General features: G+C 42.4%; 1 protein-coding gene across 3 annotated transcripts in view; it reads left to right on the forward strand.

Annotated features, from left to right (window-relative positions):
• The window catches only part of SLC44A3 (solute carrier family 44 member 3), a 73,221-nt gene that overhangs the window by 9,757 nt on the left and 47,128 nt on the right, over positions 1 to 16,336 (forward strand). For all 3 annotated transcript variants that reach the window (XM_010385137.2, XM_010385138.2, XM_010385136.2), the window contains exons 6-9: positions 7,990 to 8,150; positions 10,328 to 10,417; positions 12,486 to 12,610; positions 15,767 to 15,953. In XM_010385137.2, coding sequence (XP_010383439.2) covers positions 7,990 to 8,150; positions 10,328 to 10,417; positions 12,486 to 12,610; positions 15,767 to 15,953 — 563 coding nt within the window. The remainder of the gene's footprint in view (positions 1 to 7,989; positions 8,151 to 10,327; positions 10,418 to 12,485; positions 12,611 to 15,766; positions 15,954 to 16,336) is intronic.

Genomic DNA, 16,336 nt, shown 5'->3' on the forward strand with positions numbered 1-16,336 from the left:
AAGGAAAACTTGTACTGATTTTGAATTGTCATTCTTTTGAAAGATGTGAGTATGTTTACAATGTAGGAGACGAGACCTCTCTGAAAAATCCCTGACAAATAATGATGATTTAATTAAAACAAAGCATTATTCCAATCCTCTAGGATGGTGTTTATTGAACTCTTGTTTGGGACTTACAGTAAGAGATTCATTACATCCCAACTCCTGTATGCACATACCTTCATATCTCCTTATGTATATAAAACAATATGAGAAATCTCACAAAGCAACCTTTACCCTTATTACATATGATTCACACCCTTAGTTACTATTCTGTTGCCTTTTTAAAAATAATGTATTTCATAGTCTTCTAACTGGTTGCAAGTGAAGCTTGAAAAATGCTCATCTAGCAGGTGCTCACACAAACGCAAAAAGACTTGAGTAGGTTTTAATCACATCAAAGGCAGAAAATAGCCATTTTGTGATATTCTTTTCTAAAATAAATACTCCATGTTGTAAGTAATTGAAGGAGGAGAGAACTATTTGCTGAGGAGAATACCCATTTCATTTTTCTGTAATTTTTTTTTTTTTTTTGAGACAGTCTTGCTCTTGTCACCCAGGCTGGAGTGCAATGGTGCGATCTCAGCTCACTGCAACCTCCATCTCCCAGGTTGAAGCGATTCTCCTGCCTCAGCCTCCCAAGTAGCTGGGACTACAGGCACATGCCACCACGCCCAGCTAATTTTTGTATTTTTAGTGGAGATGGGGTTTCTCCATGTTGGCCAGGCTGGTCTTGATGTCTTGACCTCATGATCCGCCTGCCTCGGCCTCCCAAAGTGCTGGGATTACAGGCATGAGCCACCGCGCCTGGCCTATAATATCTTATTTTAAAATTCTGGTAATTGTAAATGTGTTTATGATACTTTACATTCTGGTAAAATATAAGCATCATAAACACATCTTAATGAAACATACTGTACCCAATTAAAAAAAAAACTAGAATGTTTTAGTAGTAGGTGGAAGGAAAATTCTCTAGCACTTGGAGAGGAGGACTTTTTTAAGAACACAATTTGTAACTGTAGATGTAACTACAGATGGCATTGAAAGAGAATGGAATTTTTAAGGTTGTAATTTAACCAGAGTTGGACACTCTCCTCTTACTATAAATGGGATGGCAACCATAATTCCACAGGAAGCTTCTATCTTGATACTTACGATGATAATAGCAAACACTTATTGAGCTTTTGATACTTTTCTAAATCCTTAACATCATTTGGGCCCCAGAAAACATCTACATTGTAGGTATTGTTTTCATCCGTATCTTACAACTGAGAAAACTGATGCAGAGAGGTTTAAGGTCATACACCCAGCAAATGGGAAAGCTGGCATTCAAACCCAAGCAGCGCCTTATGTTTGAGTCAAAACTTGGTTTTATTTTGACTGGTGAGTGGCCTTCCTAGACTCACATCAAGCTGGGAGAAACAGTCCCCGTACCCTGTGTCATAATAGCACCATTTCTTCTCACTCTCAAGCCGGCCCTAGTCCTTTTCACCCTAAATGCAAGTGTTTCCAATACTAACTTTTCGAGTAAAGACAAAACCCTTGACTGAGTGGCCTTTTTTAGACAGAATGAAAGAGGGAGAGAAATAGCCTCAAGGGCTCCATTCCCCTTTCCTGAACAAGCAAGTGTTTGTTTAAGGTGAAAATGATCATATTTATCATGGAATAGCAGTGCCAAGACTGAAAAGCTGGAAAACATGAGAAGGGTGGCTATAGGGCCAAAGAATATTTTCTAAATACCTCTTTTTGACTGAACTGATTGTTTCTTCCTCCTCTGTTGATCATGTGAGGTATAACGTACCCTTTTAGAGTAATGGCTAAATATCAAGAAGTTTGTGGACCTAGGTATGAGCTTTTAAGAGCAGTGAAAAAGCACTGCAGAAGATAACAAGCAAATAGATCTTTTTTCACTTTGGTGTTCAACATGGTAATGTAGTTTTAGTCCCCCATGTATTCCAAATCTAAAAGGCATGGATATTTTCCCCCCAGTACATTCTAGTTCTACCCTCCCACATAGGTGCCCACGCATGTCACTGCATGGTTTGCTCAGCTGAATTCCATATACATGGTGATCTAAATATACAGGCAGCTTGCCCAATGACTTCCTGCAAGTTTGAGTGGCTTTGCTAATGGGAAGAAGAAAAGCAGAAGTAGTGAAGAAACCTCAGACCATGGCCTAAAGATGCATCCCTGTGAGCCGGACATGGTGGCTCACATCTGTAACCCCAGCACTTTGGGAGGGCAAGGCGGGCAGATCACCTGAGGTCAGGACCAGCTTGGCCAACAATGATGAAACCCTGTCTCTACTAACAATACAACAATTAGCTGGGCGTGGTGGCAGGCACCTGAAATCCCAGCTACTTGGGGAGGCTGAGGCGGGAGAATCACTTGAACCTGGAAGGTGGAGGTTGCAGTGAGCTAAGACCACGCCATTGCACTCCAGTCTGGGCGACAAGAGCAAAATTCCATCTAAAAAAAAAGATGCATCCCTAGCCCAGCTAATGAAATATTTTAAATCTCGAAAGGAGTGGTAGTTGCATAGATGTATATGTTTATCAAAGTCTCTAATTTTATGTTTAAGATCAGTGCATTTCATTGTATCTAAATTTTGCCTCAGTAAAAATAAGAGGAATTCCTTACATTCTGAAGTGTATTAAGTTTAAAAAAAAAAAAAGCAAATAATAGAACAGTGTGCAGTATACTGTCTTTTGCATAAAAAGTGGAAAATATAAGTATATATAAACATCTAAATATATACATATAGGTATATATTTGCTTGTATAACCATTACATCAAGCATGACTTACAGGATGTAGTCAGAAGGCAATTTAATTTTTGTCTTTCTCTGTCTCTTTAAATTTATTCAGTGGGACTAGTTTTTTCTGCCCCTGAATAAACAGGCAATTTCCAAGGCTTCTCTGGTAACTTTTAGGTAATATATACTGAGTCACTTTAAGTTGTAACAGACGCTTTCAATTCAATAATTAAAATGTTCAGCCCAGACCAGGCACAGTGCCTCATGCCTGCAATCCCAACATTTTGGGAGGCCAGGGCTGTAGGATTGCTTGAGGTCAGGAGTTCAAGACCAGCCTGGACAACATAACGAGACCTTGTCTCTACAAAAAATTTAAAAATTAGATTGGCATAGTAGAACATGACTGTAGTCCTAGCTGAAGCTGAGGTGGGAGGATCTCTTGAACCCAGGAGTTTGAGGTTGTAGTGAGCTGTGACAATGCCACTGCACTCCAGCCTTGGTGACAGAGCAAGACCCTTTCTCAAAATTTTTTTTAAAAATTAAAAAATATTCAGCCTGATGTGATAAAGTTCTCACTTGATTGGAGGTTCAAACTTCTGTCCCCTGCATGCTTGGCCGTGGAGCAAGTGGGAAGGCCACAGTCCAGGAAGGAGGTTGTAGTCAGCTGCTCTTCTCCTCTGTTTATTCCTCCCCTCCTCTCCCAGCTTGCTAAAACAGGTTTTGTCTAAGGGGCTGGTGCAGCAAAAGTGAAGATAAGAAAAGAGTAGCAGGAACACATTTAGTTGTCTGATACTAGCACCAGCATTCTCTGGGCTTGGTAGATGTCCTGGCCAGCTCTTTCCCTCATGACCGTGTTTTGGGTTCTTTGGGGCTCCTTCAGCTGCAGTGCCTTTCATGTAGTCCAGTGCATCTGTGCTCTGGCTGGTCATGTGAGAGCCTTTCTCAGAGGGCTGTCTTAGCCCTGTAGAAGTCCCGTCACTGGGACTTGTGCACATGCAGCCCACAACTTGACCCCAGGAAGCCCTCTACACCCTTTGCCCTGACAAATGCCCTGAGGCTCTTAACTGCCCGGCTGTAGCTCTCTGCTCTGTTATTAAAGCTGCTCACCCTCCAGATTTCTTGGGGTGGCTCAGACCTTAAGCCAGGGGATTCCCTAAGCTCTGTGAGTTTTCTATGAAACCCTTCTCATCTGACTTAGGAGTAGTACCCTTCACCCTCTTCCCCTTGGGAATGGGGATGGAGTCACATGACAAGTCTAGTAAAAAAAAAAAATTTCAACTCTTCAAAATTACTCTTCTAATGATTCTCTGCACTTGTCATCACCTGTGCAGAGTGGATTTTACTATATGCAAATAAAAATTAAAATCAAGATGTCTGGAGATCTTAGGATAAGAGTGTAGAGGGTGACAAATTACAAAGAAGGAGCTGATGTGAGTAATTTTGGAAAACAGCTTTGTGACTAGATACTGTAAGCTAAAAACAAAAGGAACTGTACATAAACATTGTACGTCAGATAGTACACTTGTTTATCACATAGCTACTGGGTAACAATTGTTTTCATTTTTTAAAAATTCCCTAAACAGTAGAGTATAATGGTTAGCAATTCTGAAACTACATACAAGAATCGATTATAAGACCTAGAATCAGTAACATCCTACCATACCCAATACCCAGATCATGGTTTCTAATCGTCAGTCTTCAAGGGTTCTTTGGAGAAATGTCAGGCTGTAGGACCTGGATAAGGAAAACACCAGCTACGCCTGGTATCATCCTCTAGCATCAGAAAGTCAGAAAGTGCTCAAGAAAGAAAAAGAATGGGTCTTGTCAAAAGGACACAGATGCCTCGTAGTGGCCAAAACTGGAATAGATTGAATAACACAATTACAGATTATAACCCAAAGAAAAGAATAAACGTCCATGAGGCCATACTGATATAAATAAATAATTGAATAAATAAATAAATGGGGGAAAGGGATAAATCTTTTTTTTTTTGAAACAGAGTCTCGCTCTGTTTTCCGGGCTGGAGTGCAGTGGCGTGATCTCGGCTCACTGCAACCTATACCTCCCGGGTTCAAGCGATTCTCCTGCCTCAGCCTCCTGAGTAGCTGGGATTACAGGCGCCCGCTAACATGCCCAGCTAATTTTTGTATTTTTAGTAGAGACGGGATTTCACCATGTTGGCCAGGCTCATCTCAAAATCCTGACCTCAAGTGATCCACTCGCCTTGGCCTCCCAAAGTGCTAGGATTACAGGTGTGAGCCACTGCGCCCGGTGAAAGGGATAAATCTTTACTTCTTCCTCCCAGAGGTGGAATTTCCCTCCCTTTGAGAGTGGGCTAGGCTTAGTGACTCATTTCCAAGAAATAGAGAGGGAAAAGAGAAAAATAACAACTTTACATGGAGAAACCTGGCAGGTACCACCTTAACCAAGTGATCAAGATCAACTTCACCAGTGTAGTCATGTTCCCTGATAGGGTGAGAAAGGCACTTCACCTCTGTGGCAGTCTCCCAAAAACCTGTTGACTGTAGTCTAATCATGAGAAAACATGAGAGAAATTCTACAAATTTAGGGACATTTTACAAAATACCTGACTATGAATCTTCAGAAATGTCAAGGTCACGAGAAACAAGGAAAAACTAAGAAACTTGGCACAGTCCAGGCATAGTGGTTCACACCTGTAATCCTAACACTTTGGGAGCAGAGGTGGGAGGATGGCTTGAACTCAGGAGTTCAAGACTGGTTTGGGCAACATAGCAAGACTCTGTCTCTACAAAAAATATAAACTTTCATGACCAAAGAGGAGACATGACAATTAAATGCCATGTGCTATCCTGAATTGGATCCTGGAATGGAAAAAGGATGTTATGGTAAAATCCAAATAAAGGCTGTAGTTTAGTTAGTAGTTTAGTGCCAATGTTAAATCTTAATTTTCACAAATATACTGTGGTTAGGTAAGACATTCACGTTAGGGGAAGGTGAGTGAAGAATACACAGAAGAACCCTCTACTATTGTTGCAATTCTTTTGTAACTCTAAAATTATTCAGAAATTAAAAGTTTATTTTTAAAAATGCTCTTCTTATCAACTTCCAACTCTTTTATGCTCTCAGGATGGATGTGGGTTTAAGAACAATCTAATCACTTTTCTCCCACCTCTTTTTTGGCACGCCCTGAATGGTGGAGTCTGGCATCTCATTTTGGAGTATAATATTTATTATATTTGAGCTCAGCTGCAAATTCCATTTAAACTTCCTATGATACTTACATATGCTAATAAAAGTCTCTAGAATGGTTTGCAGGACACCAAAAACAATAGGTGACTGTGAGGAAATGTACTTCAGTAGCTCAGGGACAAGGAAAGGCAATTTCTTGCTGTTTGCTCTTTTGTACCTTTTGGAATTTAAGCCATGTGAATGTATTACCCCTTCAAAACTATAATTTAAAAAAATACCCTTTGTGTTACTCTTCTCTTGAACCAGTATCCAGTGACTCAGAAACTGTTTCTGTAACATTGAGACTTCTGGAGAAAGATTCTTCCATGTGTTCTATGTTGTGCTTCATTAGACGTTTGGAAAGTCATTTCTTTTCTTCAGGGCAATGAAATCTTGTTAACATTTGGGTTCTCCTTTGTTTCATGCTTATACATTGCACAAAATGATTGGTGATTGGGTTTTTAGCAGCTTTTTAGATAATTTGACACTTCTTTGGTTGGGATTGTTTCCACCCTTTGGGGTTCATGGAAAGAACAGGATCCGGTGAAGGTATTAGTGGCCTTATGAAGATTCATTAGAATGCATATTCTTCGGCTATTTTACATTTCAGGAAGGGGCTAAAAAAGGCCAACTTTCTCATCTACCCAAGGCAGTTAACTGCAGCATCAATCACACATTTACTATTCATTTATTGAGCACCCACTGTTCATAGCAAGACTCTCAAGTCTCATATGCCTTCCTAAACAGGACAGAATTAAGCTAATAGTGTCATTAACATGGCTTCTGTCTCATCCAGTTCACATCCCTAATAGTTCCTTACAGAAATAAAGTTCTTTTGTTGGAGTTGGTAGTTTGTTTCTAAGAAGGGCTAAGACGAGAGTAAAAAATGTGGTTCCCGCTGGGCACAGTGGCTCACGCCTGTAATCCCAACACTTTGGGACGTCAAGGTGGGTGGATCATTTGAGCTCATGTTGCCCCCAGCCTGGGTAACATGGTGGAACTCTGTCTCTCTACAAAAAATGCAAAAATTAGCTGGGTGTGATGGCACATGCCTGTAGTCTCAGCTACTCAAGAAGCTGAGGGGGGAGAATAGCTTGGGCCCTGGAGGCAGAGGTTGCACTGGCCCGTGATCAAGCCACTGTACTCCGGAGTGGGCGACAGAGCCAGACCCTGTCTCAAAAAAAAAAGAAAGAAAGAAAGAAAGAAAGAAAAAAAAAAAGTGGTTCCCCATAAATAAAATGTAGTACATGTATACATACTACAGAGTAGTATTTAGCCTTAAAAAAGAAGAAATCCTGCTATTTGCAACAACATGGATGAAGCAGAGGATATTATGTTAAATGAAATAAATCAGGTACATAAGGGCAAATCCCATGCATGATCCTAGTTGTATGTGGAATATAAAAAAGTCAGATTCGTGGAAACAGAGAATAGAATGGTGGTTATCAGGGATGCGGGCAGGGGAAATGAGAGATGTTGATCAAAGGATACAAATTTCTGTTACATAGGGTGAATAAATTCTAGATACATAAAGTAGAGCATGGTGACTATAGTTCATAATACTGTATTGTATATTTGAAATTTGATACAACAGATCTTCAGTGTTCTCAAAATACGATAACTATGGGAATTGATGGATACGTTCATTAGCTTAACTGTAGCAATCATTGCACAAAGTTTATATATATCAAAACATCACCTTGTATACCTTAAAGATATGCAATTTTTATTTTTAAAAATGTTGCTCCCCAAGTTTAGGTTTTTGGTTTCTGTGGGTCCCCATAATCAACTTCCTATTCAGAACATCAACTAATCGATGCAGCAGAGTACACCTGCCTGGTTTTCTAAGGTGTGCTCTGCAAATGGCATGATTTGCTCTATTACTATAGTTCTTAAGCATTTTTGGTTATTGAGAATGTTAAATAAACATCTTTTAAAGATAAATATTAAATAAATATTTTTGCCATTTTTTTTTCTATTTTTAGCAAGTCGTTTCCCTTATTTAACCGATGCATCCCTCAAACACCTGAGTGCTATTCCCTGTTTGCATCTGTTTGGATAAATGATGTTGACACCCTCCACCGAATTCTAAGTGGAATCATGTCGGGAAGAGATACAATCCTTGGCCTGTGTATCCTCACATTAGGTAATTCTCAGTTAAGTTAATTTTAGTAATTGTTTACGGAATGCCAAAGTTCCTAGCACTTTTGTACGTTGTACAATGAAAATTAGCCTCTTGATTTAAATACAAAACTTTGTATTTTTTTATAGATATTTTCGGTGTTTCAGATTTAAGGGGGATGGGGCAATAAGAATAGAGGAACAGCTGGCCCTCTGGCAGTAAGCCTCAGTGGGTGGGGTTGCCTTGATATACTGACCATGCTCTAGTGTCTGCTCCTCACTGGGGATGGGTATATAAAGCAGATTGCTAATTTGTGAATGGGACATGAAAAATACAACGGTCAGGGTGACCAGAAACCATGTCTTCTAGCCAAACATGCCTCCACCTGTAGGTGAACCAGATCGGAAGGCTGCTTGGTGAGCAGGGCAAGGACATGTGTGCATCCATGTTAAATGGAGTCAGACTGCAAGGGCCTGCTGTATCTTGCTCCTCTAAGAGACATACCTGCTTTGGGTTGTGGACAGATCAAGGCCTCGAGCCTTCTCTGCACATTTCTGGAAGCAGCTACCCACTCTTAACCGTTTGAGTTCCCATTTTCTATGTTTCAGTTGGCTGAAATCAAGAGCCAACTTTCTCTTTGAACAGGTTAATACACTCTGCTCCTTTAGTCAGTGGTAAGAGCCTGTTGTCTCCTTGCTTTCCAGTGGCAGCCCCCCAACCTGTTGGTTGAGAGAAACTCTTTGGTCAGACATTAACATATTTCTAACAGTTAACAAATTGAGTTTTCCACAGTTTCGTTACTAAAAGGTTCCTAATTCCTAAATGCTTGGGGATATTTAACTAGTCACCATTATGACTTTCAGACTTCTTATTTAGGCTGAAAATGACTTCAGTTGACTCAAACAAGATGCTTTGACTCCCACATACTGGCTTGGTTACAATATATAACAAAAAAACCTCAGGTTATTCCTGATATCTTATAGAATGACCTAACGTCCCTGCAAGGACATAGTCATGTACTTATTAGATTCATAATGGTATTAACAGCTGTCGTTTACTGTGCCAGGCATTGTACTTATTCTTCACTCATTAAAACCTCAGAATCCCAGTACCACTCGTAGGAGAGGAAACTGAGGCGTAGAGAGGTTTAGAACTTGGCCGGTATTGCACACCTAGGAGAAGAGGTGGCAGAACTAAGACTCAAACCCAGATCTGTGTGATCCCAAAACCCACCTTACTAAACATAACTCCAATCTAGATGCAATCCTAATTTCCTATGTCAAAAAAAGTACATACAGCTTATTTCATGGTTAGGATCTTAAATTCTTCATTTTAAAGACATTAATCTTTCATATTTAATAAGAGTACCTTAGAACATGTAAAGTCAGAACTTTACATAAGCCCAGTAAAGTCAAAAGATTTAAGTGTGATAAGAATTTTTTTTTTTTTTTTTTTTTTTTTAACTTTAAGTTCTAGGGTACATGTATGTGCACAACGTGCAGGTTTGTTACATATGTATACATGTGCCATGTTGGTGTGCCGCACCCATGTGATAAGAATTTTAAATGGTTCATTTGAACTTGTAGGAAAAAAAGATTTGGGCATTTGAGAATAATATTGCTATAATTTTTTTTTCTTTTTCTTTCTTTTTACTGAGACAGAGTCTTGCTCTGTCACCCAGGCTGGCGTGCAGTGGCACCATCTTGGCTCACTGTAAGCTCCGCCTCCCGGGTTCAAGTGATTCTCGTGTCTCAGCCTCCCGAGTAGCTGGGCTTACAGTTGCCCGCCACCAAGCCTGGCTAATTTTTTGTATTTTTGGTAGAGACAGGGTTTCACCATGTTGGCCAGGCTGTTCTCAAATTCCTGACCTCAGGTGATCCACCCGCCTCAGCCTCCCAAAGTGCTGGGATTATAGGCATGAGCCACCATGCCCAGCCAAAATTTTTTTATTTTTAAGAAGAATACTAGGACTTCCAGAGACTGGCTTACCACACTTGATTGAATGGTGCGTCAGAGACTGCCCCACATATACCTTGTTATTTTTATTTAGTGTTTAGTAGATATCCCAAGATATTTAGGGTTTGAATAAAATCCTCAGCCATCACTGTTCTGTTCTGGAGGGTTTTGTCATTGCAGTGCTACCATCATCTCCCCTACCCTTTGTTGCTATTGAGGTTTATGTGTTTTGCTTAATTTTTCAGCCTTGTCTTTGGCCATGATGTTTATCTTCAGATTCATCACCACCCTTCTGGTTAACATTTTCATTTCATTGGTTATTTTGGGATTGTTGTGTAAGTATTTCTCTACTTGACTGATTTCTTTTTGATTAAATGAAAAGCTTTTCCATTAAGTATAGAACTTAAACATTGGCATTTTTAAGCTACATGGAGTCTTAAAGAGTATCTAGCCCTGTCACTTGACAAATGAGAAATCTCGGCCCCAGGGAGGACAACGGGAGTTGCTATGTCTCACAGGCAGTGCAAAGTTAATGACCAATCTTTTTTCTTTTCTTTTTTTTTCTGTCTTTCTCTTTCTTTCTCTTTCTCTCTTTCTTTCTCTCCTTCCTTCCTTCCTTCCTTCCTTCCTTCCTTCCTTCCTTCCTTCCTTCCTTCCTTCCTTCCTTCCTTCCTTTCTTTCTCTTTCTTTTCTTTTCTTTTCTTTTCTTTTTTTTCTTGGCAGGCTCTCGCTTTGTTGCCCAGGCTGGAATGCTATGGCGTGAACGCGGCTCACTGTAGCCTCAACCTCCTGGGCTCAAGTAATCCCCGTGTCTCAGCCCCCCAAGTAGCTGGGACTGCAGGCACATGCCACTACACCCAGCTAATTTTTGTATTTTTTTGTAGAGATGGCGTTTTGCCATGTTGCCCAGGCTGGTCTCCAACTCCTGAGCTCAAGCGATCCACCCACCTTGGCCTCCCAAAGTGCTGGGATTACAGGCGTGGCACATCCAGCCAAATCTGTTGTCTTTTCTGCTGTGCTATGCTGCCCCTGAGATGAACTTTCCAATAGCGTGAGCCTGTATCCATAACGTTAAAAGAGAATCCCAGTACCCATTGGGAGTATTTTAAAGGATTTCTTCTGAATGTGCACCTCACCCATTGGCAAATGGGTGCCCACGGTTGTCATGCAAATGCTCTGACCAGCCAGAAGACACACAGGCCAGCATGGAAGCAGAGTCCTAGAGACTCTGTACTGTGCTCATATTTCGCTCCTGATTGCTGGATTGTGGATCTCACCAGCAGTTGTTGGGAAAGAGGTCTGAGGGACAAGGGCACACAGGAGGCTCAAGGCAGCAGCCATTTACCAATTGGTGTGGCATACAGTAAGGTGTCAATGATGGGGAGGGATGTGTTCTGAGAAATGCATCACTCAGCAATTTCCTCATTGTGTGAACATCATAGAGTGCACTTACACAAACCTGGATGGTAGAGCCTACTACACACCCGGGCACATGGCATAACCTATTACTCCTAGGCTACCAACCTGCACAGTGTGCTAAACTGTACAGAATACTGTTGGCAGCTGTAACAGAATGGTCAATATTTGTGTATCTAAACACATCTAAACACAGAAAAGTACAGTATTATTAATCTCATGGACCACCATCATATATGCAGTCCATTGTTGATCCAAATATCATCATGCAGTGATGACTATATTTTAATTTTTAAAAACTGACGTGATTGTCATGTTCCATTCCCCTGAGTCGTCAGCTCTGCCCTCAGCAACTTGGAGCCCTGTAGCCCTGTGTTGGAGGACAGGCACAATGACTTCTGAGGGAGGTTTCTTCCTGTCCACTCCAACCTTCCTATAGTTACTGTGGATATGGCATAAGGTGGTATTTCTTACCTAAATGTGGAGTACTTGCAACATCAGGGCATCTTCCAAATGAGCTTCTGACTTCCGTGATTCCCACAGGCCATGTAAATTCGCCCGGTTTTGTGGGTGAGCAGCCAGCATCCAGGCTCCCACAGGAGTTATCACCAGCAGAGCTTGCTTAAAACATTTAGACAGTGAGCTCTAGCATTGTCCCTCTCACCATCCTGTCCATGGGGTTTTCCTCCTGCTCGTGTCCAGACCCAACCTGTGGGTTAGGCGCCTGTGTTCTGGGGTCACCATCCTGGGTCTCCCAAAACAAGCATCATCCCGGAACTTGTGGGTCCTCTATGGGTTGCCCTGGCTCTGCCCAGCTTCTTCAGAGGGCAGCAGTTGCCTGTTGGGTCTGAGTATTTGGGACCCTGTGCCAGAGCAGCGCCACACAGCCAGTGGGCAGTGGCTGGACTTCCCTGAATGATTCTGAGTGCTGGGGAAAAGTTATCTTACAGCACGTGCCCTGAGCTCTGCTACTGTTCTCTTTTCTAGTTGTCTGCGGTGTCTTATGGTGGCTGTATTATGACTATACCAATGACCTCAGCATAGAATTGGACACAGAAAGGGAAAATATGAAGTGTGTGCTGGGGTTTGCTATCGTATCTACAGGCATCACGGTAAGAAATGCTCTTCCAGCAGTAGGTCAGGTAGCCAGCCAGAACTCTGAAATCCAAATCATTGAATTCTAGTCAAAAACAACTAGAATTTGTTTTTCTTTTGATTCAGAATGTGCCTTCTTTGGATTTGAGATAACTGTATAGGAATAAATCAAAACCCTCCAAAAATAAGAAAAAAAGGTTTTAGTTCTTCCCAAGTCATTTCTGCCACCTCCCAGAGACTGCTGTATTATCCCTGTTGTTGCACTGTTCTTAGCCCTGAGGGGCTACAAGGTGGGCATGGTGGATGGGCGGAGGCAGGCTTACGGCGGTTCCCATTCCCTGTTTGTGAGGAGCGGTTTCCTTTTGCCAGTGTATGCTCAGCTCCTACTGCCCTCTAGCACACAGAGCCCTTTGTTTCCAAACCCACTGGCCACTGGGTTATTTTGGTGTTCAAAGAACCTGCTGCCTCCTCAGTGAACTCTCTAGTTGAAAACAGGCCAACTTAGAATATTGAGGGAGCAGGTATTAGTTACTGGCGGTGAGTGGTTGGCAACCAAATGTCATTCAGGACCCTCTCCAGGGGCCATTAGGAAGGCTACAATCACAAGGCCCTGGGGCAGGCCCTGCACTGGCTTCAGGTCACCCAGAGTCGTCGTTGCTGGTGTGTTGGTTACTGACTGTTCTGTGGAACAGCTGCAGCCAGGGGTTTCCACAAACACACTGAATCTTGCAGCAAACGCAGATTCTCACACCAACAAAATTCTCTCATAGGAAATCCTTCTATTCCCATATTTGGTAGTTTTCACATTTTCTCCTTTCCATGGTGAGGTTTTGGGTTTGTGATCTTCACATAAAATCTGCCAGGGAGCAAGGGTACAATAAAGTAAAGCACTTGGTTGCTCTTGCCTCAGGCGGGGACCAGGCTGGACACTCAACAGAGTCTGCAAAGGAGGCTAGAGATGAAAAGGCTTCCGCATTCCCCAGGCTGGGCATGGGGGAAGAGGAGCAGGCCTGGGAGCTGGGAAGGGTCCAGTTCCTCCATCTATCCTCCATAGGGCTCCCTTTGGGTTTACACACTGCACCATTTATGCCACCCAGCTCTCAGGGCCAGGGCAAGGTTAGGGAGAGGGGAGGCCGTGTGAGCAGAGAGGCTGTTTTCACCTGTGTCCGTGAGTTCTGCACAGGGGCTGCTCCAGAAGGCAGAATTGAGTCCCAACTTACCTCCTGTTCATTTGTCATGAGTTCTTACCAATTCCCGGTTGCTGGATGAGCTAGTCCACTCATCCTCAGAAAAGCCCAAATGGGAGTTCCTCCTCAGCCTTTACAACTGAAGGGTCTTCTCTAGGTGTCTCGCAGGGCCTCTCCTGACACCCCTCCGTGCGTGGTCAGGAGGCTGTGCTCCCAGATCCTGGAGCAGCTTCTGCACAGTTTATCCCACTGTCATCTGACTATCTTTCCTCCACTTGACTGTTGAGGGCAGAAATGCTCCAGCACAGCTGGAAGAGAAAGAGCATCTCAGGCCAAGGGCACAGCATGCATGAGGACACATGGGCAGGGGAATGACTTGCAGGAAGTTCCCTTGATGGAAGCCTGAGATGCAGGTGCAGGGAGGGTCATGTCAGGAAGGTCCTGATCTGCAATGATGATAGGTTTGTTCTTTCTCCAGAGGCAATGGGGCACCGTGGATGGATTTTGAGCTGGGAAACACCGTCTTTTGTCTTTGCACTTTCCAAAGGTCTCCTTCACTGTGAAGTAGAAGAGGGATTGAGTTGGGGGGTGGGTGGGGTCAGGGAGGTTAAATGCAGAAAGCTAATGAGGTTATTGGGGTCTAGAAGAAAGAGGCTGAGACTCGAGCTATGGCATCAGCAGTGGAAATAGAGAGGAAAGGATGGCATGAGAAGTATTGAGGAAACTGAACCAGAGGTAATTGGGATTGTGCTGGGTACTTTGCCAGTCCTTGACAATAAGAAAGGCCCTGCTCTCTAGGAGCCTAATCTAATGGGAGATTCAGATGAGAAAACATTTATAGAATATGTTAAATAGTACAATAGGGTAAGTGTGGAATAAAGTGGGAGCACACAAGAGGGGAACCTAACTTACTCTTGGAGAGTCCAGAAAAATTAGGGCCAGTGGAGATAAAGAATACAGGGGGAAGAGGAGGTTCTAGTGTGAAGATAATGAATTTGATTCAGGATAAATTGAGTTTGACATACTGTAGGACACCCATGGCCTTGTCAATAACTGATGTGCTTATTCTTCCAGCACCTAGAGAAAAGTGAGGCTGGATGTTTTTATTTGGAGGTTGTCAGCATCTAGGAAGGATGCTAAAAGCACAGAGGAATAGGAGATACCCCTAGAAGATCTCAAGAAGCAGCAATTAAAGAAGTAGGAGAGCTAAAAGAAAGATCATGGAAGCCAAGGGAGGAAAAAGTTTTGAGAAAAGAGGAGTGGACAAGGGATCTGATGCCATGCTGAAGTCAAACAAGACCTGGAATGTTTCTATGGCATTTAACACTCAGGAGGTCACATGAAGTGACTTCAGGGAGAGCCATTTCAAAAGTATGTTGGGGTCTGGATGTTTGCAGGTGGTTGAAGAATGAGTTGGAGTATGGAAGTACAGATGATGGGTGTAGACAAGCCAAGAAGCTCGGCCATGAAAGGAGTAAGAGATGGCAGTGGCTGGATGGGGTTGGAGGAGTGCAGAATGGTTTGTTTCATTAATATGAGATTTGTAAATGTTTATATGCAGGGAGGGAATGCTAGAAGAAGGCACAGAAGGTGGCTTTGAGTCTTTTTGCCTCATACTCATATTCACTTGCCTTTTGCAATATCTTGGGTTCTGTGGGATGTGGAGGGGAGGATATAAGACAGTTCCTTGACATTAGAAGACCTTATTCTCATTTTATATTTTTCTCTGACCAGACTACAAGGCCTTTTACGGAGGAACTGTGTCTTGTTCACTATTATATCTATTAAGATCTATTCCAGGGGCCGGCACTTACTAGATGCTCAATTAGTGTTTGCGAATGCACCTGTAAAATTGTAACAAAGTAGTGAGTAACTATCTTAAAAGAGCTGTTTGCTGAGATGTCATAATAATAATAGGGATTGCTTTAAGCTCTACCCAGTTCTCCATTATTTGAAAGTAATTTACTGAAACCCCTTTCTCACCAGGCAGTCCTGCTCGTCTTGATTTTTGTTCTCAGAAAGAGAATAAAATTGACAGTTGAGCTTTTCCAAATCACAAATAAAGCCATCAGCAGTGCTCCCTTCCTGCTGTTCCAGCCACTGTGGACATTTGCCATCCTCATTTTCTTCTGGGTCCTCTGGGTGGCTGTGCTGCTGAGCCTGGGAACTGCAGGTAAGGGACAGTGGATGTGGGTTCCATCACCTTGGAGTCATACACAGAAGACCATTTTGGAACCATTAGCCTGTTTCTGTAGGCACCAAACCCCTCATTCAGCCAGAGGTGTCTGATGACAGCAGTGATGGTGTTAGGGGCTCTGTCATGGGAGAAAGTGGGAAGTTCTTTTACCTCTTTTGTATTGGTTTTAAAGAAGCTGGGTTTGTGTTTCATGAGAGAATAAATTCAGTAAGGACTGAAAGCTCTAGGAAAAACTGCAATATGAACAAAGGCCAATAGTAAGAATGTTACTAGATGTCTCCAGTTATAAATTTTATCCAAGGTAATTTGCCAACCCCTATCAAAGCAGTAGGTGATAAAGAAGAGCCCAGGAAAGACTC

This window comes from Rhinopithecus roxellana, chromosome 8, assembly GCF_007565055.1.
Source record: "Rhinopithecus roxellana isolate Shanxi Qingling chromosome 8, ASM756505v1, whole genome shotgun sequence".
NCBI lineage: Eukaryota > Metazoa > Chordata > Mammalia > Primates > Cercopithecidae > Rhinopithecus > Rhinopithecus roxellana.